The sequence below is a fragment of the Bactrocera oleae genome, chromosome 5 (assembly GCF_042242935.1).
Source record: "Bactrocera oleae isolate idBacOlea1 chromosome 5, idBacOlea1, whole genome shotgun sequence".
Taxonomy (NCBI): domain Eukaryota; kingdom Metazoa; phylum Arthropoda; class Insecta; order Diptera; family Tephritidae; genus Bactrocera; species Bactrocera oleae.
Window position 1 is genome coordinate 44,546,371 of NC_091539.1, and position 27,467 is coordinate 44,573,837.

Here is a 27,467-nt window from a genome sequence, read left to right on the forward strand (position 1 = left end):
AGCCAACAGCAGTATTATTACACTGGTCTACAGCATTTTTACGCACGTGTTACATATGATTTATTTCTGTTGCTTTTATACCTCAAAATAGGAATAAGAATTTAAAAAAAGTTCTGCATTTGCTTTTATGTATAAAAAATAGATATATTCAACTCAATAAAAATACACAAAATGTTACAAATAAATAATTTATTAAAATATATTGATCATCTATTTAGGACTTATTCTTACAATAGATATTTTTAATAGACTTAAAATGTTTAAAAATTAATTACTTACTTTTCCTGTTATGTTCCGTACAAGTTTCTTCTTATTAATCCCCATATATTGTCCATCATTATGCTTTCAGTATATTGGCCTTATTAACGTCTCTCAATTGATGAAAGCGTTCTCGTTGTTCTTTCGAATAAACTAGAAATCAATTTTTTTCAATTTGTAATCATCCTTTCACGTTAACATTTATTTATATGACCATAATATACATATTAAGTTAACCCCATGTGCAAAGAAAATGTTTTTTTGTTGACCTGTGTTATTTACCATACTAGATTTAGAATTTTTATAATCATCACAATTCCCATAATTTCCAATTTTATCGTTTGTAATTAATTTTTATTCACAACAACTATATGTATATATCTAGTTTCTAGCTGATAATGAAAACTAAAGTTCGACCAGGTTTTATAAACATATTTTGTATTATGTATTAAAATAGTGAAATTTATTATTTTTATATAGTTTAACTTTTTACGTAAAAAATTTCTATCACAGAATAAATAATTGCCGACTAACATATATATATACAAAATTCTTATCTACTGCATAAATATGATCAAAAAATGCCTACTATCGATAAAAACTTATGATATTCTCTAAAATTTAACACAATATTCTAAAAATTAATAAATACATACAGTACATATGTATTTAAAGATTACGCAGCTTCTGAGACTTAAAAGCATAATTATTTACAGGTTCTTCATCGGCATAAGGTATGTACAAATGCGCATTGTCAACTTTATTTCAGCCAGTTATTGCCGCTTTTAATCCTTTAATCTTATTAACCTTCTCCACACCTACGCTATTTGCGAATTCTTTGCGTGCTTCATCTTTATATTCCTGTATGTTGTAGTGCGATTGCTATGTATAAAAAAATACCAAAAATTATAAATATTTAAGTCAATAAAGAAGTATTTTTTTTATTACATTAAATGCATCCTGGAATTCGATTTTGGTCAAACGCTGCAAACCGCGGAAGTTTCGCCCCAAAATGCGTCCCAATTCATAGCGTGACACTCGGTAAGCTTCGGTTGTAGTGGACATTTCCCCACTGCCTGACTGATCCTCATCACTTGTTTTCTAACATGGAAATTATTTATAATATAATAATTTAAGTTTGCGGTGATTATATAATTTAATTTTAATTACCGTTGTACTCGTATGTGGCCTTATTGTTGGTTTTGGAGGAGCGGGATCGCTGAATCCTTCATTCAGTAAATTATAAACATCGCTGAGTGTGTCTCTTGTGTCAACATATTGCTATAATTGGAGAAATAATGTCAGTTAAATGACGATATTCCGAAAAGAACATATCAAAAATATAATATTCGTTATTACATTGTAATATTAATTCAATAAATAAAATCGAATAAGGAAAGGCTATGTTCGACAGAATCGATTTCTTGATTTTCTTGTATCTTACGTGCTTCTTAAGAGTATTAAATATTTCGCGATATGTATATGTCAAAATTTATGTAATTTAGGGACATGAAACTTTATTGATCCATATAGAGCTAGTGCAAACAAAATTATGAAAAATATTCTGGAATCAAATATATATACAATGACGGCTCACTCTTAGCTACTAACTATTACTATGGTACAAACTTGTCTTGTATCTACTATAGTAAATAGAGAAACAGTTAGAGGAATCGTTATTAAGGAATTGAGAACTTCGTAATGCTTTTAAAACTAGTACAAATTGGAAGAAAAGTGGAACAGTTGATACTTATAAATACATATATAATACCAGGAAATAAAACTTGCGCTATAATGTAGATTAGAAACTAGGCATAATCTTACAGCTGGAACTCTGGGACAATCGATCTACATAAGCTTATGTAAGTAATTATCAAAGTAATCAAACTTCTGACAAGTTTTATTTAGTACGAAATCTTATCTTACTAAAGCCATCTTTTGGAAAAATAGTGGATTTCTTTTAATATCCTAATAATTCGTATAAAGTTCCTATAAACATACCTATTGGCTGAAATATGCGGTATGAAAATCATTGTTTTGGGATCGAAGAACTAACAGGTGTTTCTGTATACCTGGTTTTCTGTTTATATCATTATTTCTCAGATAGTCATTAATTTTTTTGTAGACGGTTACTAACCGATTTTTTCTTATTTACTGTGGCAAAAGTAATGATTTCCAATTATTTCATCAAGCTTTGAAAATATAGCTCTAACAGTTTGCGGGATGTGGACGTGGCTTATGGTTTTATGGTTCGATTCCATACATTTTCGAAAACAGACTTTCATTTCCAGTTTTAACTGTGTGTCAATTTTCATCAAGATAGCATGTTATGTTTGTACATACATACGAACGGGCGGACTAGCCGATATCCCTAAAACAACTCCTCGTTATTTCAAAAATTTGGATATATCTAGATAACATCAATATTAGAAATAATTGTTAGGTGAAAAATATTAGTTTACTCTTGTAAGGGCATAAAAGCGCCAAAGCAAACAGACGAAATATTTTATAAATCTATATGAGATGTTTGATCACCGGAAAATTCTATAAGCATTTTTTAGGTATAATGCAATGTATACTTTAATTTGATATTAATTCGATTTGAATTTTTTACAGTAACTTCTACATGTGTGGCCAAAATATAAATGAATAATTTTTATATGCAAAGGTTTTTTTCTTAAAGAATTAAATAGGCATAATTTCAAATACTTACATCAACAAGTAAATTTTTCGTTGTAACCATTTTCTGTAAAAAGTCCCAAAATATCCCGCGTTTTGTTCGCGATTTTGGAATATCTTCTGGCGCTATCGTTTTAACTGCATCAATTGGTACTCCGTAGGTATCTGCTTCTGTATCCATTTCCTTCGGCAACTGTGTATAACCTGTGATAATCACCACTGCGGCCAAAAGTAAGCACATCAAAAATAATTTATGAGATGCCATAGCTTCTGAGTGATTACACTAAAAACTGCAATGAGTCAATAACACATATTTAAACTATTTATTTAATTTAATTAAGTTTAGCTCAAATATAAATAAATAACAACCTAAGTAGGTGATAATAAAATAATAATTTATTCAATCAAATCGTAAAGTAATTTTCATAATTCGATATGAAACACCATTATGGAAACACAAAGATTGGACCAACAACAAAATGCTAAGCAGTCAAAGCGTTGTGAGTTCATGGTGCGTTTCACATTATGGCGGCGTAGCAGTGTGTAAAAGTCAGTTTGTGTTTGGTGCAGCGTTGCTTCACGTTCTTCCAATAATCTAAGCTATTTGCGAGCGTTATGTGCCTTCATGAGCAGCTCATTATTTTGGCATTTGACATGCATACATAAGTGACACGTACATACTACATACATATGTACATTATGTTCGTGCGAAGGACACGCAAGCTAACAGAAGCAACAGCAGATTTATATTCATGTAATTGACTATCATCGGATGACTTTGCTGTTGGCATTATTCCCCTTTATCATGTAACAATAATAAGCGGAATAAACCATGCAACATGCAATGACCAGCAAGCGGTAACCAGCTACTACCGAAAACAGATACAAAAAATGTGCAATGTTTTCATCCAATTCACGTACACACTAACATATGTATTCGTTTATTCGATCGGGTGAAAAGCAAGAAAATGCGGCAGAGAGTCATTCTGCCAGACAACAACAATCGCTAGACAGAGGAATTAAGTTTTCGCCTTTCATAGTTGCAGCAATTCGCCAGTGAATCGGCGAAAATCGTTTTGGACACGTTGTTGTTCTGAATGTGTGTGTGTGTGTGCATGTATGTATTTATGGATGGCTAGTTCTGTTAAATTAGCAGCTAACTGCTCTGTTTGGTATAATTTTGGCATTGACTGAGTTCGAAAACTATTGAACATCATAGCAAACTGAATGCATAATTAATCATTACCCATACATGTATGTTAAACAGGCAAACAATCACGTACTCCTATTTTACCAATTACAAAACTAATTGAAATACGCATCTCTTATTGTGCTAATTGAATTAAAAATGAATTACAAATCATAAATGAATTTGAGGAGTGAGCATGAATTTTGATGTACCAAATGTAATTAAGAGTAATTAAGCGCTACAACCACAAACTATTGTTTTTAAATGTATGCGTAAGAGCTCAATTATTATTATTCTATTAATAAAATGAAATGTATTTTAATTAAAATTAAATTAATTTTGTAATTTTTATTTGAATTGAAAGTTACGTATTAAATACATGAAAACTTAAGAAGTCACGTGTCAGTACAAAACGTGTGAATGTGTGTGTAATGTCTTTTAAGCATTAAAAAGCAAAAAAATTGCCATTCTTGTTCGAAATATTTATAGTATCAATGTATATAAAATATTTGAACAAAAATTTTTAAAGAGGGTGCAACGCCTCTCAAAATTTGTATTTATATTTCTAAGCAAATAGTTACAATCCAAGTTACATCTTTCTGCCCATGTTTAAGTCTTTATCTATTTATTGTATTGTATGTATTGACTTATGGAACGTTATTGGAACTGGTCTAAGCAACCTGTTCTCGAATCTTGAGCGAATGATCACTGGTAAGACAATTGATAAATTTCGAAGCATAAAAAAAAACATTACCAGTCTGATGATCTATGGTTTCAAATAATTTATCTATACTTAGCTATAGAAACTTTGTATTGAATGTGATATACTTGGGAGATAGGCGGAGGTGTGAATTATAAAAAAATTATGCCAATTATTATCTCTTGTAGTCGCAAACTCTTGGCGTTTTTCGCAAATCGCTCAGTTCAATTTGGTGAATTGTTGTCGGTAGCGTTCCCCATTGATGGTTACTCCGCGTTTTAGAGCTCATAATACAGCACGCTATGCTAATCCCAACAAAAGCAAAGTATTACCTTAGCGTCATGTATATTCGGCTTTGCCGTTGATTAGCCAAATCTAGGTTGGCCAGATTTCACATATGAGTTTTGCGTTTATCGTCGTCGTAATGGATCCATTTTTCATCACTATTCACAATCCGATACAAAAACGACTTCTTTTTATAGGGTTCAAGCAGCATTTCTGACATATAAAATCGTCTGTTAACGTCGCTTGCCTTGAAATTATATGACAACAATTTCTTGGATTTTGAATGTGTACGAGATTCTGTGAACTCATCTTCTGTTTGGCAACAATATTCATGGAAGAGTCCTCGCAGTTAGTCATCTTCAAAAAGTTTCGTCCGCTTAGGACGTTCTTCGTCTTCCAAGCTAAAATCGCCACTTTTGAGTCGTGCAAACTTTTAGCACGTTTACTCCGCTAAAGCATATTACCCATAAACGGCCACCCAAACATAATGACTTCGGCTGAGGTTTTCTTCATACTAAAGTAATGAAGAAGAACTCCAAAAGACACTTTTTCAGTCACAAAGTCGACGTATTTGAGTGAAAAAAAATTACTGTTGTATACTTTTCAAACGAATGACACATACTGAAAAAGACGAATAAGGACAGTAACTTTCCAACGCAAGTCCGAAATATTGGAACAATGGATTAACAATCAAGTTACGTCATTACTTAGCATGAATATAGTTATAGACCAAATAACATCACGCCTCAAGTTATGTGTTACTTTCATATCTTCATGGTGATTATACAGTAGCTGGCTTTAAGTTAAACATAGCAGTGCATGTTAACTTATATAATTTCTTTGCTTGGCAGATGAAAACCCGAAAAAGAATTTTGAAAAGTAATAACACACACTAACAAAGAAAACCGAACTCAAAAGTACGACCACCGACAGCACTCTACCACTATTTTGTCACCGCACTAAATTCAATCTGTTGCATCACAGCTACAGCTGTTACTGCTATCCCTAGTCGCCATCAAATATCCCGTTTTTAGCTTTACACCCGCACGTTTTATGTCTTTTTACAAACTATTTTAATATTTACTTCTCACTCCTTTTATTATGCATAGCTGCTAGCTAGACTGGATGCCTGTCTCATTTGCATACAATCGCTTATAAGTTGCTACATCTGCCTCTCCTCCCACCTCACTCGCCAGCCTCATTATTATGAATAAATGTATGTTTTTGCAATATTAGTCTAGAGGCATTTTTTAAATTAATTTTCGCAAATCGCCTCCAACTTCATTTAATAAAAAGCTTTACAAACGCTTTTGTAGTTTTGACAATTTGTACAAACTTTTGTGTTATTTAATTTTCCACTCTCTGTTTATATGCACATACAAACATAACTACTCGCATGGCTTCTTTTATAGCCACTGGCAAGCCATTTTTTATTAATTTTTCTTATTCCTAGAATAAATTTCAATTTAATTGAGCTACATACAGTATGCCAGAGCTGAGGTGGATAATTGTGAATGTGTACTATGTATTTGCATATTTTCATTCTCAAACTTTATTAAGCGGTTATTATTGAATAAAACCGTTTAATAAATGGAAACCTGACACTGAAACAAAATTCACACATTTTATTTTAATTACCGTAAAGGCAGTTTTAGTGACAAATAATAGTAGTCATTAATATATTATTCGGCACTATTTTGAAACTTGTAGAATAAATCAATATAGGTAACACTTAAAAGTAGTTAATATGTCCTGAAATGACAACGAATTCTTTATAATAAAATAATGTGTTTACGTATTTTCATACAAATATTTTTTATCGCATTTAAAATAGACTCCTTTTGAGCCAATACAAGCATGTCAACAGTTAATCAAATTCTCCATACACTTTTATAAGCCTTGGTTGGGATGGCCTGCAATGCCTATGCCGTATTTTGGATCGCTTCGCTAGATTGTTGTACAGTTTTGTCATCATATTCATAAACCCACGTCTTTTGAGACATCTACTCGTCGTCGTTTTTGCAAGAGAAATGTGTTTAATTGATCCATAAGCGATGTTGTGATCCTCTGCTATTTCTCTGATGCAAACACGACAAGGTTTTTTTTTAACTTTTTCAATGTTATCGTCATTAACAGATCTGGATGGACGACTCGCCTAAGCTAGTTTCGATGATTCTTTCGCTAAAGGACAAACCATAGATATCGCTAATTCTTGTTTCTATGCAGTTCTCAATGTCTTTTTGAAACATGAAAACACGTTAAATGGTTGCGGTTAATCTCAAATACCCTTTACAAATAAACTCATTGTTGATGACGATGCGATGACGTGATTTGACCTCTCGTGGCGGTCAGTGTGTTCAGTAAGGTTTGTAATTTCGTCATATTACGTTTCGAATTATCCAAGATTTTTACACCAATCAACCAGCAACGCTCGAGGAGCTCGAAGACAACATTCAGCGCTCTATAGCCGAAATTGTAGTCAAAATGCTGCACAGAGTCATTGAAAATTAGTAATGTTCATTTCGCCGCCGTTTTGTTTAAATCATAAATGACATAAAATTATCTGCATAACAACAAAAAAAACCATTTTTACCAAATTGAAGTGTCTTATTTTATTTTAAATCACGTGGTTCTTGTTGATAGACTCTATAAGCTATAGTGGACCTATATCGGCGGTACCGACAAATGACCAACGTCGCAAAATTTCAGAACGATATTTCAAGAACTGAGAGACTAATTCGGGTATATACAGACAGACAGGCGGATATGGCTAAACTTATGTCGTCACGCCGATGATTTATCTACATATGGTATATGGCTCATTCCATCCAAAATTTTTCATATTGCGTCGAAAAAAGGTGTCCAATATTTTGCATCAAACACAAAGTAAATGTTTTTTACGAAAAAAAAAACTTTAATGTACATTTTGGATGAAATAATCCATACAGTCCATTTCCGACGTTTTCTTGTGGAGGTTACAAACTTCGTGGCAAACTTAATATACCCTGTTCAGGGTATAAAAAAGTGAAAAGTTGTCACATATTCCTCATAAAGTAGGTCAAACTATTTTATCAAATGCAGCTTACGGTAAACTACGTTTTATGCAAACTTCTTTCAAACAAACAGGACAAAAAAAATATATTTATTTATTAACTAGTTTTGCTTGGCGCGAAAATGTAAAAATTCCCCACAGGAAACTCACAGCACTTTTAGTACCGCAAATATTTACTTACTCATTAAATACAGCCGACTAAGCAAATTCTAACAAATAAATGTATTAACTGATAAATGAAATAAACTAACCAAAGTAGTGAATTAGCTGCTAAAACAAAACTAACGCAAATATAATAAATGAGAAAAAGCATTTGCAAATAGGCTCAATTAAAAAGTGTATAAAATTAGGAAGTCACCGAAACACATCGGCATTTAATGTAGCTCCATTTAATAAACCAGTGAATGGTCACCAGCAGCAACTAAAATAAAGGTGCAAGCACATATTTACACACTTATTTATAATTTAAAATTACACCATTTTATTTTGAATTTCGAAACAATTTATTAAAATTAATGAATGAAAGGCAACATTAAACGAATTATCAAACAGCTAGCCATTTTCTATTTGTGCACACATTCAAATATAATTAATAAACCAGCAAATTTCTAAATGTATTTTCATGTACTAAACGACGAAATGGAAAAAAGTGAAAATACGTAATAGCCAATGTGCTGCAATGGATTCCCAAATATATTTTTGTTGTATTTGCATATAGATGAGATAACCCCATTCACAAAAGTTGGCGCTAATATTAATATGTATATATAGTATATCTATTACATCAAGCGATCCAAAGTAAGCAACAATCAGCTTCTGAATCGGCCATTAAATAAGTTTAGTTCTTTAAGGACTGGCATATTACATACACCTAATTTTGTAGTTATTTAATAGAAAAACTTTACGATTATATTTTTTCAGAGCCCTAGTTTACAAGGAGTAAATTTAGCATAACAATTTAATTTTTATTATAGTAGTGTTAAAAAACAGTAATGTCGGAATTAAAAGAACACATGGTCATAACGGAAATATAGGAAACGACAATCTTAAAAATGTTTAATTAAAGAACAGAATCCAATGTGTTATAAACGAAATCCGCAAATTTAAACAAAAATCAAAGTTTGGATCGTATTTGTTTGTTGGGTAAGGTAAGAGTACACATATGGGGATTTTACGCTTATGGCTTGCGCCCGCAGATATGCAACAATATTCGCGTAAATAGTGGCACAAAAACATTTTATTGTTGCAATAACTGTGAAATTTATACATTTAATTAAATTGCAATTGCGCACTCGTACATATCTACACTCCCGCATGGGTATGAATTGCGAAATGTCAGTGGTCATGAAAATATGTTACCACAAATACAAACATGTGTTGCACACATTGTGTACTAATTTCAACGTGTTTATATTTTATGTTTTTTCAAAAAAATTCTAAAATGAAGTTGCAGCCAGCTCTGGTTCATATCCAGTGCAAATTAGTAGTAGAGTTGCGAATTTTCCATACTGGTGTATATACGAGGTGTGTTCAAAGGAAAAGGTGAATTTTGAATTTTTTTGAAAAGTACTTACAAGTATTTATTCATCAATATCTATTTAATCCCCTTTAAAGTAATCCACTTCGAATATAATATACTTGTGTTAACGCTTTTTCCAATCCTCAAAGCACTGCTGAAATGCGATTTTAGGTATGGCCATCAGCTCTTTCTTCGATTCTGACATGATCTCATCAATTGTGGTAAAACACTTTCTTTTCACTGGTTTCTTCAGTTTTGAGAATCGGAAAAAGGCGCAGGGAGCTAAATCTGGTGATTAAGGTGGTTGAGGCATGATTACGGTTTTGTTTTTGGCCAAAAAATCACTAATAAGCATTGATGTGTGAGCTGGTGCATTATCGTGATGCAAAACAAACTTTGCTGCCACACGTTTTATGCCCAAAACCTTCGAGAAAATTTAATGGCATGAGCCGATTGATATGCAAACATCCTCTTCAACTTCCCTAACAGTGTTTCGACGATTTTCAAGAACAGTTCTTTCATTGTTTCGATGGTTTCTTAGCTTGTTGATGCGGTCGCATCTCTAGTATCGATGAGCCTTTTTTCTTTTCGGCCTTTTGTAAAGCGCTTGCAACACTTATAAATATTTTTTGGAGACAAAGTGGACTCACCGAATGCCGCAGTCAACATTTCAAGTGTCTTGGAGCTCTTCATTAAATTTTGAACACAAAATTTAATACATATTTTTTGATCCATTTCTTTCAAAAGTCAAAAATCGAAAAATGCAAGCATATCATAAACATATGTGTCCGATTATAATAAAAACAAAATATCGATAATCGAATGTACACAGCCCGCGAAAAATCAAAATTCACCTCTTGCTTTGAACACACCTCGTATACATTAGGGCATCCATTATTTCCGAAATTGATTGTTCTTTCGCAGACGCTTCCTCAGGTTGCAGTTTTTACCCTAAAAATAATTTTTCTCTCTTTATTTTCAGTTTAAACTGTAATATATTTATTTTACCATTTGCCATATACAACAAATGGTTTTTCTATGTCTCGTATTAACCAAGTAAATCTACAACTTTAAACAATTTATATTGTAATATACATTTTTTACTTTACAAAACATCAAACATCAAATGATCTGCGCATTCATGCAAGTGCCTTATAAATTCCCTGTTGCTCATACGACATGGTGTACTATATGAATACAGTGGCACTTGATACATAAATTTAACTGCGTATGACTTTTAACACTAGAACTACGAACCGGTCAAAATGAGCGGTTGCATCATTTATTTATACCAAATCCTCTTTATTCCTATCTATTATTTAACGATGTCATCATTTTTAATAAATTTGTATATAGAATAATATTATAGCTTATTTTGTTCTTACGCTTCTAATTATCAGAGAGAGAGAGAGACCTATTTGAAAATATCGATATTGATATGGTAAATCTTCGTAGTTTTAGTGTTAAAAAACTGTTATATCAAAAACTTACTCAGAGCTTTTTTTTGAGCGGAATTTTTTTATTAGAATTTCAGTTTTCAAAGTTGCAGATTAAAAATATATTGCAAAAGATCAGGAAACCCCATACAGAATATATGGAAAAAGTAAACTGCATGAATGCCTCGAAGTTTGTTACACCCAGAATGAGACGTCACAAGCCCTATAAAATATTTATATAAATGATCAGCATAACGAACTGAGTCGATTTAACCATATCCGTCTGTATATGCACGAACTAGTCTCTCAGAAATTTCACATACTTCCTTTCTCCCAAACAAGCAGCTGATTTATCAAATCATGTCCTTCAATGGAAAATTTTTTTATGTGACGATATATCTTCACGCAATTTGACATGGATTATTTTCTAAGGCAATGATACCATCTCCGAAAAATTTGTTTAGTCGGACTACTATAGTATATAGCTGCCATACAAACTGACCGATCAAAATCAAGTTCTTGTTTGGAATCTTTTTTATATTTGAAGGGTGTTATACTTGTAACATATAGTATTCAGTGCAACCGAAGTTAACGTTTTTTCTGGTTTATTTATTATATATGTATATATACAAAATTTTAAGTTTCTGTTATCGGATATAACCAAGTTATAACCAAATTTCAAATATATTTAAAAATGTGTTTTAGTGTGAGTAATTTCTATTTCATATTGTTTTTTCTTCTTCTGTAAGCTTATGGGAAGTTATGGTGCGTTATTATATATTATGCGAATTAAGGTGAGAATATATTGCAATGTTACAAACTTCAGAGAGTTTGTTCGGAAGTTTGGTGTAAGCCTTCTTCAATAAAATACTCCAAAAATTATGAGCTCCTAAAAACAAGCCATATAGGAGGATTTCCTTTAAAAGCGGGATAGAGTAGGTCGAGTGGGCTTTCACTGTGCTTACTTTCCATTCTGTTCGTATTTGCAACTTCAACAGCAGGTGTTTGTTGACTGTGGTTAAACCAGCATTTATGCACTAAATAATTATTTATTTATCGCTACTTTCGCGTTCTTTGTTGTTATAATTTTCATTTATGCACAGTTAACTTTGACATCCAGCTTCTGGTTTGAACCGTTTTGGGAATCGACTTTGGTAATTACAACATACAATGGCTGGCATAATTAGAACACATGTGTGCGATTGTACGCAAATATTTTGCGTATATTCCATAATTAGTTTTATAATGATAAATCAATTGAGAATTGAAAATTTATGCAACAACTAATATGCAATATATGAACATAACAGCGTATTTACGAGTATGCTTACATAACTATTACATTTATACATGAGAATCACTGCCGCCAGCAGCCAGAGAATAGCAGAGATTTTTCGCTTAAGTTGAAAATAACTAAAACACAACTTTATGTTTTGTATACTTTATAAGTACCATACTAAAAATAGGCGTAAAGCAATAAAAAGCTTTCTGCTGTTATTTTCTATTATTCATATTTTTATTTAAAAAATTAAAATAAGATTTTCTTAGAGAAAAAGGTTTAGAAACAACCACCAAAAAAAATTAAAAAATTCGGTAAATATAGGCTGACTCTTTAACGATCTTGATCCAGATATCTTTGAAATTATAATTACTGTCCTGTACTGTCGTATTGATACATTTCGGACTGGTGGCACCGTGGTTGAGTGGCTAGCAGTGCATATTATCACTGCACAAGGATTGAGTTCGGTACCAGTTTCTGGCACACATAAAACATAATCAAGGTGAAAATTTCCCAATATATAATATAAATTAATGAATTGATATAATATCCACTTTTTTGACGTATTCTTAATTTTGAGCAAATATACATATATTTTAGTTCAAATATGTTCGTATCTACATATATTTGCAATGTTCTCGATGTAACTAGTTATAACGACTTAGCTTGCTCCATTCGACCGTTTGACTTGCCACCTATTTGACTTAAATATATAAACTTTTCTTGTTTACATTCCGCCGTGATTTCCTTTTATCGCCATTTTTCTTCATTTACGCGCTCTTCCAACTACCGAGAAATTGCCACTGCGCGCCTGCAAACTTTGGCTCCTTGAGAATTTTAATTATACCCTAATGGTATATAATGCAAGTACTTGCTTTACCTATCGTACTATCTTTCTTGAGAAAGTAGTTAAAAAAGAGTTTGAAGAGGAATACCGATAGTGGTGCATTCCACTGCACTTCCGGTGAAGTAAGTAGCATTCATTGTCCTTCATTAGTGTCCCGCGATTACGTTAAGCAATTTCTCTTTCGTCTATTTCCTGTTATACTTGCTTACTTGTGTGACCTCGTTTTTTCGTATTCTTTGGTACTTGCTTTTATTATTATTTTTTTCTTATTAAGTTCTCACTTTTGATTAGTTTCTCATTTCAACTTCATTTGATCTTTATTTTGCTGGGCTTTTAAGAAAGTGCAGCTTTTCGTTTGTGTTGGTAACTTTTTCCATTTCGTAGAGTTTTGCGTGTTTTATTACCTCCGCCTAGACGCTACCCAGTTATGCCTTTACTTTTTTAACCTTTCCATTCGTCATTAACAATTTGCCACCCATTTTATGAACCATTTGAGTTTGCAGGTTTTCGAAACTAAAAATTTTAAGAATATTCTGCGATTTTTTTCTTTTACTAGTATCACTTTCTTAATATAAATCCTTTTTTATGCCAGAAGTCGAATCTTTAGATTCTGGTAGTTCTTAGTAACAAAGTAGAAAAATTATTCTTACAGATTAATCTGTTTAAAGTTGTTTCAGCACTTCCGTTAATTGTTTTTTTTTTATTTATGCGTTTGTACCTTCCACACTAAACAAAGTCAGCAATTAGTATAATAAATTGGACTTTTGAGTATTTTCCTGCAGTACGTAACGTCAATGGATTAATGTAATACATTTTTTGTGCAATATAGCTCTCCGTGGTAATAGCATTTCCCTGCTGTTTGTGGTTTTTACTTGTGTGTTTCATGTAAAATTGAAAATAATAAGAGGAGTTCAATGTCCAGGTGAAATTGATTTCAACTTAGATGATAAATAATCGTCATTTGACAGAGAAGAAAACGTTTGAACTTATATCATTTGTTGCCTTTGTGATCCGTATAAGCAAAGTAAGCTTTCAATTAATTATTATATCGCTTTTTCTTTTTTGAATATAAAAATAATATTTACTATATGTCTTACTGTGTTAAGGAGTAAGATCATATTTTTTGATCGTCAGAACTATTTCTCATTCCCTTTCCCAAACAAATTTATAGATTTAAGTCTCAAATCTTGATTACTTCAAGTTGTTGTAAGAAATATTAGTCAAAGTTTTTTTGGAGAAATTGCTAAGCCCCTGAATTCACCATATTTTATTTGTTATCAAGGAAACACTCTGCCATACTCGCCGTTGAGCGATCGATAGTGACATAGCCCAAAGGTTGATAATATGAAATGATTGTGTAGATGATAGACGTTTGTGCTTTATAATATTTGTACTATGACTCATCGTAAAATATGGTAACTCGAAAATTTGATATTACTTGTAACTTAAAAAAATTCGCCCACACATATTTTCCGCCATAATGTACTCATACATCTGCACAAACATTTGTTTATATGTAATTTATTTGATTTATATATGTAAAACTACTAATTAAATATCTACGATATTCGCATTTATCGCACGGTTTGCTCTGCTTTTGCTTTTCCTTTTCCTTTATATTTTGCATGCCCTAAGCTAATTAAAGACATTCCTGGAAATATCCTTTCGATTATTCAATGCATGTGACGGCGACAAGCAATCCATATCTCCTTTAGCTGACAGTAGGTTAATGTGTCATAAATAATATGCATCGATAAGCAAATTATCGCTTGCCAATATTTTTGGATGTCATGCCTACATACTCAGTAAATGTGTGCGTAAATATTTCGGATATTAAATTGCGCAAAGCACGCACCACTTGAATGAATACAACTCTATTAGCCGAGCTCACATATCATACACTCGCCCCTGACTGAAACATTTGTACAAATGTGCTTATATTTCGTTTTTGTCACGTGATTTACTGACAGTTATTAATAAATGTAAATACATATGCACACATATATATTTATATAAAATACCAGAATATATGCAAGTTCGGCAATTGCCATTTAGCATGCAATATTCCGGCAAACATATCTCAGCTAAATCCTCTTCATTCCATTAGTCTATTACACTGGTTCGTTGCAATTCAATTTAAATTAATTCAATTGTGTCTCATTGGCGAAAATCGATTTGATTTGTGGTTACTGAAAACTGCTTTTACATATGAATGTTATTGCTATTATAAATTTAGATTTTTATTGCACAATTTGTGGCCATTTTGGCTAAAAATTGTCGCATGTTCGAAATGTTTTATATTTAATTCAATAACATCTCTAGTTCTAAGTAAAAAAAAGAAATTATTATGAATTATGTGTTTTAATTATATATTTGCTGATAGTTTGATATTATGAATCATTTGATGAATTTTTATCTGCAGATTTTCCCGTTGGCTCATATCACGTTAAGATGGAAATTTACGCAGATTCCAAAATAATTACTTAACTTAGAAGAAAGATAAACACTTTTAATTTTGGGATAATAAAATGATATTGTGACTGTCTTTAATGCAGAACTGAAGATACTGTCATCGTGAAATACACTTCGAAAGATCTGCTTTATCGATAGTTGTAAATATAAGGAAAAAAACCCCCATCTACTGTGGTACACCAGCGTATGATAAATGTGTATGTAAGATGATAGCTGTTAAAGTTTAGTTACATTTCGTGTAATACATATAAAATTTAATTTTAAAGAAATGATCTAATTAATATAAAACAACAGAGTTCTATAAAATTTTGCATCAAATGCTTTTAAAAGACTATACACATAGTTGTTCTTGCAAAATATAAAAAAGGTGTTTATTAACCATTAAAGCACAATGGGCCTGATGATGGCTTAGGTGCTACCGCCTGTGCCTCCCATGACGGGTGGAGCCGATTAAGCCATGTCCGTCTACATATATATACCCGAACTATTTCCTGTGGTTTTTAAATATTGATCTGAAATTTTGCACACATTTTTTCAAAAGAAGCTGCTCATTGGACGACTATAGCATATAACGGGTGATCCAAGTAGAGATACTTTTTCTAATAGCCTTTTTTTACAGATTATGCATGAGTTGTGTTAAGCTGTCATTTTGTTCAGTATTGTTTGGCATTTTACCATGAAAAGACTTACGTCTGAACAACGTTTACAAATCGTTCAAAATTCACGTTCTGTAAAGAATGTGTTTCGCGCGCTTCGCTCAACTTATGTTCAACATAATCGGCCTACTGAGCATACTATTCGCAACACCATCACTCATCTTGAGACTCAGTGTACATAAAGACCCTGAACAGTCTATTCGGCGCCGTTCGCAGCAACTCGGACTGACGTATGGAATGGTGCATTTTACGTCGAGATCTAAAATTGAAAGCGTACAAAATACAGCTTGTGCAAGAAATGAAGCCACTCGAGCTTCCCAAGAAAAATCCCTTCGCTCTATGGGCTCTTGAAAAGTTCCAAGAAGATCCGACGTTTTTGAACCAAATTTTGTGCAGCGATGAGGACCACTTCAGGCTCAATGGGTATACAAAAAAAAAAATTGTCGCATTTGGGACGAAGAGCAACCTGAAGAGATTTAAGAGATGTCATTTCAACCAGAAAAAAAAAACAGTTTGGTGTGGTTTATGGGCCGGTGGAATTATGGGTCCATATTTCTTTAAAAATGATGCCGGTGAGAACGTCACCATCAATGGTGAATACTATCGCGCCATGATAAACGACTATTTGATTGCCTGAAATTGAAGCTTGTGATCTCGGCGACATTTGGTTTCAACAAGACGGCGCCACTTCCCACACATCGCATCAATCAATGGGTTTATTGAGAGATAATTTCCCGTTTTGGGCCGGTCGATTGGTGATATCACACCGTTAGACTTTTTCCTGTGAGGATATGTAAAGTCTGAAGTCTATGCGGACAATCTCTCTTCGATTCAGGTCTTGGAGCAAAACATCACGCGTGTCATTCGCCAGTAACCAGTCAAAATGCTCGACCTCAAAATGGATCACCCTATTGCAATCATACAAACTGACCGATAAAAATTATGTTCTTGTCTGAAATCTTTTGTATTTGTGGTGGGTACTATAGCTTCAGTATAGCTGAGGTTAATATTTCCTCTTATTTATACTATTGAGAATGATAATTTGCGATTCCTTATATTGGATACTTGACCGAGATCACTCAGTAAAGGGTCATGATTTATTCTTATCTAACATCATTTCAATCTGCCATCATACTTTATAGTAAATTAAAAAAGTGTTATTAAATAGATCTATTTAAAATTTAGACAAGGTGTTCAAAGAATGACGAAAATAACGGGTCGCTTGGACGAAAAGTGAGGAATATAGAGATAATACAGCCAGATATTCTTCCGAACACTAACGAATAACGTCAGAATTTCCGTAAAAACTACAAGTGCTTTCTTTAAAATGTTCAATACTAAATAATACCTAATTTCAACCGCAACCAGAGCTAGAATTTCTGTTCCAACCTGTTCGTTGGAAAATAGATGGGTGTACTGCATTTTAAATTAGCAACATACCGTTGTTTCTTGTATGGATGGGTATGTATTGAACATTCCAGCTGTATTAGAACGGAATGAACAAGCACACTTATACTCACGTAAGCTCATAAGACCAGACCTAATGCATTGGCAAAGCGATGGTGAGATGGCTGGAAAATTGTTTATGTCATACATGGAGCTCATTAGTTGTGGAAAATTGACATACCAACGTAAAGCCGCAAACCGGAGTGCAGGAGTATAATTGTCAGCGGAATGATCAAGTGAGTGGGCGTTCTGGCGATTGTATGCTACACATACATAGTCACGTGTATTAGTATAGACAAGTGCGCTCGTTGCGTACTGGTACGCGCATATTAGTCACGGTTAGACTTTTAAATAAAACGCGGGCATTTGGAAAAAGGAGCAAAGCGAAAATTAATGGCCAAAGGTAGAGGTAAATTGCGTAAAAGTCAATACAGAGCCGAAGGTAAGGGAAAATTATGATTACACGAGTACATACACACTTAGTTGCCTGGCTGCTTACACGCGCTTGTGTGGCGGCGAATGCGTATGTTTCTAATGTCTGCAACAAGAAGGGAGTGCTGAATAATAAATGTTAATAAGCTTTATGAGCAGCTATGCAACATGACGGAGATACATGCATTTGGCGCGTGCCTTGCTACATGCGTGCATAATATATACTTGTAATTTGTAGGTAAGGTCGTGTTAATAAAAAATATGCAAACATACCCGTGCTTCGTATACAAATAAAGTGGACTCTTTCCTTGCCGACAGATGACCTATACACCCTCATGTGTTTGTTTAGTGCAAGATTTGTTAAATGTTAAACAACACTGGCTTCCATTAAGCGCATGGATTGCCATTCATAACTGTCGCACCCGTAAAGTAAACAAAAAAATTCACATGCTCCTGTTGGCAGTAAGAGTAATATGTATACAAATATATATAAAATATATGCTTTGGCTATTTGAGACCAGCGCTTTTGCTGCTCTTTGGCTGCATATAGGATATGTACTTACATATGATCTCTGACCAGACGGATAAATAATTAATATGTGGTGTTGCAATATACCTATGTACTTGAATACAAATATACAAGAAGCTGAGCCAAAATCTTTAACATTCTGCTCCATGTACTCACATAGATATTTACAATTCGTGGAGTTGCACGCACGGAAAATTGCTTTTCTTGTCGCGTACTTTTGAGTTATGATGTTCGCAGGTGACTGCCATATCAACAACAATATCAACACGAACATAAAAACACCAATGTAAAGCCTTATTCAAACCATACATGTTAGGAGAGTTACCAATAGCTCATAAAGTATTAAGCACAACTCGATGATTAAAAGACGGTTACAAGCGCTCATAGCTTCAAGACATAGACCATGCTTTTCATATACCTCTTCTATACCAAAGTTAAAATGTTTACAGGTGAAAGTGCACTATTTTTTGTGGATATTTATAGACGAAACAAGAAAAGTCGTTCCACCGAAGCTATAAAACCCTTCACAAATACTAATTATTCCTTCCAAGAACTTGATTTTGATCGGTCAGTTTATATGACAGCTATATACTATAGCGATTTGTCCTGAAACATTGATAATCAATGCCAAATTTCTCGAAGATATCTCTTCAAATAAAAAATGTTCCATACAAGCACTTTAATTCGATATTTCAGTTTTTACGGCAGCTATTTGGTATAGTGGTTCGATATCGGCGGTTTGACAAATGAGCAGCTGTTGGTGGAGAAAAGAACGTGAGTGAATTTTCAGATCAATATCTTAAAAACTGAAGCAATTGAAATGGCAAAATTAATATATCGTGCTCTGGGTATAAAAATCAATGGTATGAAATGTTGTATGAAATCATACAACATCAATAATGAAGTAAGAAGAAATAGACTTTTTATATTTAAACCCGTTATACGTATTTGAAAACCACGAGTTCCAAAACAATAATTAGCAGCAGGTTATCGATTACTGGCTTATCATGTATATATGTGTGACTTATGTGTAATGAGAAATTTAATTTATGCAGCCGACTCTACAATAAAATTGAACTCACAAAATGTTATGCCGCGGAATAGTTATTCCTAGATAGATTTTTATTACTTTAGAAACTGGATTTAGCAGCAAAAGGATATGGCCTGCTCTCCGTTGGAAAGATCAGTTAGTTTACCGGTTGAGAAAACAAGGCAAATCATAACGTCGAATGCTGCGATATTTAATGCGCCATACAAGTCCACAAAGTTATAGCGTCAGTCAAAGAGAAGAAGTATTAGGGCAAACTGAGCATTTTAAATTTTTTTAAATATATTCAGTTACCTTAAAACACAACTAGTTATTTTGGTATCAGTAGCGTAATTGTGCTTTTTATTGCTCTAATGAAAATGGTTGGTTTACATGGGTTTATATATTTTAGATCAACAGATTCGTATAATGTTGATCCAATTTCATGGTTTTGGAAAATACTTAATATATTCTAAAAATTAATTCACGACTGTTATTAGAATATAAAAATTTTTTAACTGTGAATACTTCTTTAAAATCAGTGCTGCTTGACACCTTGAAAATTGAGTTAGCATTTAAAAAAATTATGTTTTCTATGACTTTGTTGACATTGATTTAATTCAAATTAGTTTAAAAATATATATATTTATTTGAATTTCTATAAATGAAACATATAAATAAATAAAATTTACCTATTACTTCGAATATGCTTCGTGGCCATACATCCATAAACTTGAACGGTAAAGTTGGCGCCCTTGACTTTCTTAAGTTTTGTAACATTTTTACTTTTAAGCTCAAACTACTTGTTGTTGTATAAGTTAAATTTTTCTACGATTTTGAATATTTATGCTTCTTTTTGACACTGGCTTGCTGTCTTCACAGACTATACGTATGCACATACTATGTATGTGCCAAACGAGCCAAGAGGGCATAAATATATATATACATATATCATACTAATGTATGTGTATATAGCGCAAACATGTAGCGTCTGCATTGTTTGAAGTTCAAGCTAACTTTTACGTACGCTCCATCCTACGTTCAATGCGTTTCGTGCACTGACTGGCTCAAAGTTGTTGTTGTATGATGGAAATCAAATGGTGGGAGAGCTCAAGAGAATTTGCATAACATTTCAAAGTCAAACAAATTGAACGTACGTTTGAAAAATACCAGCACGCTTAAATGCTCACATACGCATGTACTTATTCGTATAGCAACATCTACAAGGTGCCGGCAGAGCGGAGTACCTTCAACTGCAACGCATCATAAAAACAGTACCCAGCGAAAAAAAGAAACGAAAAACTGGCCAACAGCTATAATCGCTCGGTAAAGCAAAGGTAGCGAATCGCTCTAAAACGTGTGCCGTGCCTTTTTAGAAACCGTTCGCCAAAAGAGTGCTGTGACGCATATTGTAATAGTAATTATACAAACAATAAAAATAATAATATTGAAGTCAATGCATTTGACGTGACGCCTGTCAACAATCGCACGCTCAGCTCTGATTCAATGTAAATGTCAATAAACGATTAGTATGATAGACAGTAGGTACATAAATAGTACATACATACATTGTATGCATCTGTGCGTATTGGTGCCAAAAAGTTTTCGCCGCTTTGTTTACAAACACTTCACGGTATGTAGCGGTTGTGAAATCTATGGATGGCGGCATGATAATTAAGTGATCCAACAGTGACACTGACAGTGAGATACCATAAAAGCTAAACTATTTTAAAGAGACAGTTCCAATAAATATTTCGAAATATTTTTGTGACCATTTGTGTACATTAGTGCGAATCGATTTGAAAGATTTATATCTGTTAGAATTTAGGAAAGATTTAGGCTACGTTTGTTTTTATTGCTCTCAGTATTTTTGGCCAATACTTACATAAATTCAAATGTCCCAAAAAATTTGTTTGAATTTAAAAAAAAAATAACTATACTTTGACGTTGTTTTTATAAAAAATCTAAAAATAAGCCTTATTGGAGAACAAAGCTTCATAACAGGTGGCAAACAATAAATTCCTGTAGTAACTTTAGCTTATAAACTGAAAATGTTCATATTTATGGTACACTAGATATTACTGCCGGCTGCATACTACCACTTTAAAACTGAAATTGTCAATTTACGAATTTATTCTCAGAAAAAAGGTAAAGGAGTTTAGGTAATTATTGTATCCAAACATTTTTTTTTTACTACAAAAAACCACGTGGTCTATATTTCATTGTTCCTGCACAGATACGAAATATCATCCAAACGACCTTTTTTTTAAGCAATTATAAATTCAATAATATTAATTTCACAAAACAAGCTAATTCGTTAGTAGTTTTTGTTAAAATATACAATAATATTCGGGAATGTTGGCTTATAAACAAATGATTGTAATATAAAATTAATTTCAATCACTACTCAAAAAAATAAATATGTATAACACAAGTTAATAATAAAATTTTCTAAAAAATAGTAAAACAGTGTAAAGAAATAATGTAATGCTTAACCGCTCAGACCCTAGTCATCGTGCAAAAAACTAAAGTAATGCAGACTTTTATATTTGAGTGTTACATATATTTCTACATACCGATTGTGTTTATATGGCTGCTTGAAAACTTTTGTTTACGATTTAGCGTTATTTGATATCTCGGGGTCATTGATATGGAAAGTACGTTTCGCTTTAAGTTAGTATTATAACGAAGTTTGTTTAAGCTTATTGACTACTATTGAAAATCCGCTGCGGAACCACGCAGCGTATGAGTAATGGGAATTTTGTGAAATTTCAGTATTTTATACATACAAATACATACAATATACTATGTACTTAAATATTACATAAGTGCATTTTTGGGAAATACTTAATGTAAGAAACTGAGAATTAATCGTTAATTTCGAAAATTTAAACAGAATGAAAACAATATTTAAATTAGAGTAACTATTAACTGAGTCTTATATCTGTAATTCTATATCACTAAAAAAGGCTGATATAAAATTAAAAACAAAGAAATAACGTTAACATCGCTTACACTAAAGCTAGAATACGATTCAAAAATAAAAACAAGTTTTCATTAAAAAACTTGATCTTGTTTTTTATATGCTATAATAGTCCGAACTGAAAACTTTATTCAAATATTGTACCGTTGAAATTGCCAATTTCGTGAAAATATCTTGTCAAACAAAACAGCTTTTTAGACAAGATACTTATTTTGAACGTTCAATTTATATGGCAGCTATATGCTATAGTCGTCTGATCTAGAAAGTGTTTTCGGGTATTATAGCATTCTTTTGGACAATATTCAGTATGACATTTCGTGAAAATGTCTTGTGAAATTAAAAAGTATAATGTCTTGCGATATAAAAACGTTTTCCATACAAGAACTTTATTCCTGTCGTTTGGTTTGTATGTTATATGAAAAGAAAGAGCATGACGATGCATGAAACTACATAAAACCAATATTCTGAGCTTTAATAACGTTTCAAACTTAAAACATCTAATCAGGATCAGTACAGTATACAAATATTTTCCAAACACCAAGAATAAAACGAATAAGCCTAAATTTATGTGTAGTGTTAATTACGAACTATGGATTACTAAAGTATATTAATTAGTTCAAATTCGGCATGATTTCTAGCAAATAAGATGCGATCATGAATAATCTGTTATTGTCGGTGATGAGAATACAAAGACGACATCTCTGAAAGTATTTAATTAATATCCAATGGATACAGAAAAATTATAAATAAATATTATGTATAATTAGTTTTCTCTTTCAGTTAAATTTTTTATTGAAACTTTATATTGTTGAGATAACGTCTCACTTTGCTTTTGTTTTTCATTATTTATGAGAATTGCGTTTTTTCACCGCAGTCAGTTTTTCCTGCAAAAAATTAATCATAACACACATCGCATTTACATTTTGTCCAACAAAAAATTTGCTATTGAAATGCAGCATTTCACAAATATACACCACCTGCATCCAAACTAAGGAGTAAGATTTGCCGGACCGATGCATTAACATGCTCGTCTACTACCGTTGAGTGCAAAAGCTATACGAGTATTAAAGTGAAAAATGACCGAACTGATCGGCCGCTTTGTTTAAAGCTCAATTAGTTGACTACACAAACGAGCCGAATGTTGCACAAAATTGCAAAAGAAACTGCGAATGCATAAATTATTTTATAAAAACCATACAACAAATTGCGAAAACCGAAGCAATGGGCATAAAAAGAATCAGACCGCACAATGAATTGCGCAAAAAACTAACAATGCGAAGTTCGCAGTGCTATCGTGCCCCAAATGCAAAATAAAGCGAAAAATATATTAAAAATTGCATTTGAAAATCAAAAAAAAAAAAAAACATATACGGAAAATAGTGCACATATGCACTCAAAAATTTTACCTATTTTTTGTTTGTTTTTTATTTATTTTTTTATGTGCATTGGATATTTTTTTCTTTAACGTGGAAATGCTATACAAATATGCACATTTCATTTTTTGCGGCATTAAAAATTTACCACTAAATTTATTTATAACATTTCAACTTTTTGTAAAGTAAGCCCAATGTTGTTAAAAAGAAACAAATAAAGCCGAAAAAGCCGATTTACCTCGAGAAAATATGAATATGAAATACGGTCAGAAATATGTGTAGACGCAAAATTTGCATTTTATTATAGTATTTTATGCGACCGCAAGGTTTGTTTGGAATTTCGTGTGTGAAAAACAAACAAGTAGATACATACATACATATGTACACATAATTGAACGTGTGGCTTGTATGTTTGTTTTCACAAAGTATTACTAAGGCAGCTCGCATTTGGAGTTGAATCTGCACTTAGGCGGTTTTTGAACCCGCTTTTAGCGAATACTTGCGTCACAGCTGCATGACCTTCAAAAACAATCATAAAAAAGCCAAAAAATAAAAACGATAATGTATAAAAATGTGTATGGAAGTAACGAAATGGCATAGAAAAAGTTATTGACACCTAGTGGATTTTGAGGTAATTTTCAAACAATCATTGTACATTTTTGGTAACGATATATTCACCAGTATATTTGAATGTTAGTAGTACGAAAAAAAGACATACAGCCAAACAAAAATTTTAAAAACCGAAATTATAAATATTTAACATAATTTCTCCATATTTTTTATCAATCTTATATTTTTATGTCTAGTAATTATGCAAACTTTAATTTCCGGCTTATAAATAAGTTTTAAGAAAATCGATTTTCTGTAATTTTTCTAGTGTTTTCCACACTTTGGTTTTGCGAAAGTCTCTGCATGATTTTCAACAGATGCCTGACAGAGTTTGTTTACGCACTTATATGTCAGCAGCTCGGCTAACGACATGTGAGCTTAAGTGTATTTCTTAATAAAATATGACTATACAAGGTGTGCCATTATTCGGTAAGTAAATATTATGTATTGTAAAGAAAAACTTTGGCATGTGCTAACCGATTATTTGGTTAGACACATTTTGGAAACCAGTGTAATTTTAACCACAATAGTTTAACACCGAAACAGTGTGTTGAAATTTTGTCGCTTTACCTTGTAAATAGTCGATTATTACTGTCAACTGCATGACTGTTTCGGTAAACGTTTTGTCAGCTAGTTATTTTTATAAGACGGTTCAGTTTCTGTAAAAGATATTCCCAGAACGTCTGGTGACAAAAATATGTGAAATTTAGTGTCAACATTTATCTACATATTTGACTATTCTAACTGCTATGCATCTGCATTCCTCGGACTATTGACGTGTTCATTATTGGCAAAGTGGCAAAGTGCACGGCGAAAATCCTCGAGCATTTTTTTCAAAGCGTCTATTTTTAACAAAACGATTTTAAGTACTTCTAAATTAATTTAGGACTCAATTATTATTATGCAGAATGCACATGCTTGCTATTTCTATATAGGATCATATAATCTTCATACACTTATACATTTGACTTAAAACATTCGTTGATATTGCAACTAAAATTTAAAGTGCTCAATTTAAAATTTCCATTAACTTATGTTTTTCTTACAGGGCATCAGTTTGACACAGTTTAGATAATAAAATCACAGCACTGGATTACCTTCAAATGTGCTAATGATAGTGATTTGTAGAACTTTGACTGGTGAAGGTTGTATGTATGTAAATTAATTAGTTGGAGTTTTATATGGCCAAAGTTCCACTGATTGATGATAAAGTTGGGTATGCATAGACACCGACATTTAATTAAAAAAATATTTGCTTATTATGGAAAACGAAATATTAAAATTTTATGAAATTGTATCAAGAAATATTATAAAAACAAGAAAAAATAATAATATCGGCTGCAAAAGAAGCTATATTACCCTTCACAGTTACATTTTTTAGTGCACAAAAGGGTAAAAAAGCTGCATATCTTGATTTTGTTCTGCCAGTTTGTATGGCAGCTATATGGTATAGTAGTCGGTTCTGAACAATTTCTCCGAGGATTGTACCGTTGTCTTTGAAAATAATTCGTTAAACAAAAAGTTTTCAAACACTTGATTCCGATCATTTATATTTTATACAGACGGACATGACTAACTCGACTCAGCTCGCATTTATAAACATACATATACATATATGAAATTTACAGGGTCTTCGACGTTTCCGTTTGGGGTATAATAACTAATATCCAAAGCGATTCTTTTTTTGTACCGATTTCACCTGGCGGTGTGGGTGTTTACTTTTGACAGAAATATTATATAAATGTATGCCAATTTTTTTTTTCAAGAGGGTAATTATCACGAGTTTGGTTATATACCTATAAGTATGCTCATGTAACTATTTTCAATTTACTTAAGAAATGTGTAGGTGTTCTTACCGAGCCGAAGTAAATTTACTGAATCTCTTGTAAATATATATGGGTATGTAAGGATAAATATTAACAATAAAGTAACACAATGAAAGGAATATTTTTTATATTTTTGCTTTCGAAATTTTATTAATTAATAATAGTAAATTTTTTTATGTTGGAACTTCTAAGCACTCTCGTCTGTACCACTCATTAAAAAATTTTTTGGATTCGCAATCATAGGACACACGTTTTTTAAATAGGATCGAAACACTTTTGTCAGATAATTTATTTTGTCATACCTTTATATAAGGAAAAGTTATTATATGTTTTCGCACTAAATTATTTAGAAGCAAACAAGCTAAAAAGCGCGCGCGTTCACCACCATGAAAAAAAACAGACTGACCAAATAATTTGCCAAATTTCAAACCAAAATGTGCTCACTTTTAGTAACAACTGTCTTAAAAACAGAAATAGTATGCAATGCTTGAGCTTGGTGCAATATGTGGTAATCGAATAGTAAGACATAAAATACGTAAATACGAGTAGTACTTACGCACACACACACATATAAATAAATATGTTAATGCATGTAGTACTAAATTGGGTTTAGTTGAGTAGGGCTAAGAGCGCAAAGAGCGAAATTTTGTTGAATCAGTTTCAGTGAATGCTCCAACAAGGCCGTTCAAAACAGTGAATGGATTTGGTAATACTCTCCAATGCAATCGCTTGTACAAAGGAGAGTGCCGCTCTCTGCTGTTTATACACGCGATGCAATCTTAAAGATCATGCGAGCGACCAGAGTAGGTCACTCAGTCAGCAGCGAGACAGTAGGTGCAGCAGCCAAGCAACTAGTCAGCCGGTTCAAAA

General features: G+C 32.4%; 1 protein-coding gene across 1 annotated transcript; it reads right to left on the reverse strand.

The window, feature by feature from the left end:
- Window positions 1-749: 749 nt before the first annotated feature.
- Window positions 750-26,732, reverse strand: LOC106619319 (uncharacterized). Its single transcript, XM_036366106.2, has 5 exons — window positions 26,628-26,732; window positions 2,972-3,227; window positions 1,429-1,539; window positions 1,207-1,359; window positions 750-1,140 (listed from the first exon to the last, which is right to left on the reverse strand). The coding sequence occupies exons 2-5, from the start codon at window positions 3,200-3,202 to the stop codon at window positions 1,024-1,026; spliced, it is 612 nt and encodes a 203-aa protein (XP_036221999.2). The 5' UTR covers window positions 3,203-3,227; window positions 26,628-26,732; the 3' UTR covers window positions 750-1,023.
- Between the last annotated feature and the right edge of the window lie 735 nt (window positions 26,733-27,467).

Excerpts from the sequence above, each read along its gene's own strand:
- LOC106619319 (XM_036366106.2), bottom strand. The coding sequence starts at position 3,202 with ATGGCATCTCATAAATTATTTTTGATGTGCTTACTTTTGGCCGCAGTG. Across the intron at positions 1,360-1,428 it reads GGCCACATACGAGTACAACG|AAAACAAGTGATGAGGATCA; the intron begins GTAATTAAAATT and ends TTTCCATGTTAG. Across the intron at positions 1,141-1,206 it reads AATTCCAGGATGCATTTAAT|CAATCGCACTACAACATACA; the intron begins GTAATAAAAAAA and ends TTTTATACATAG.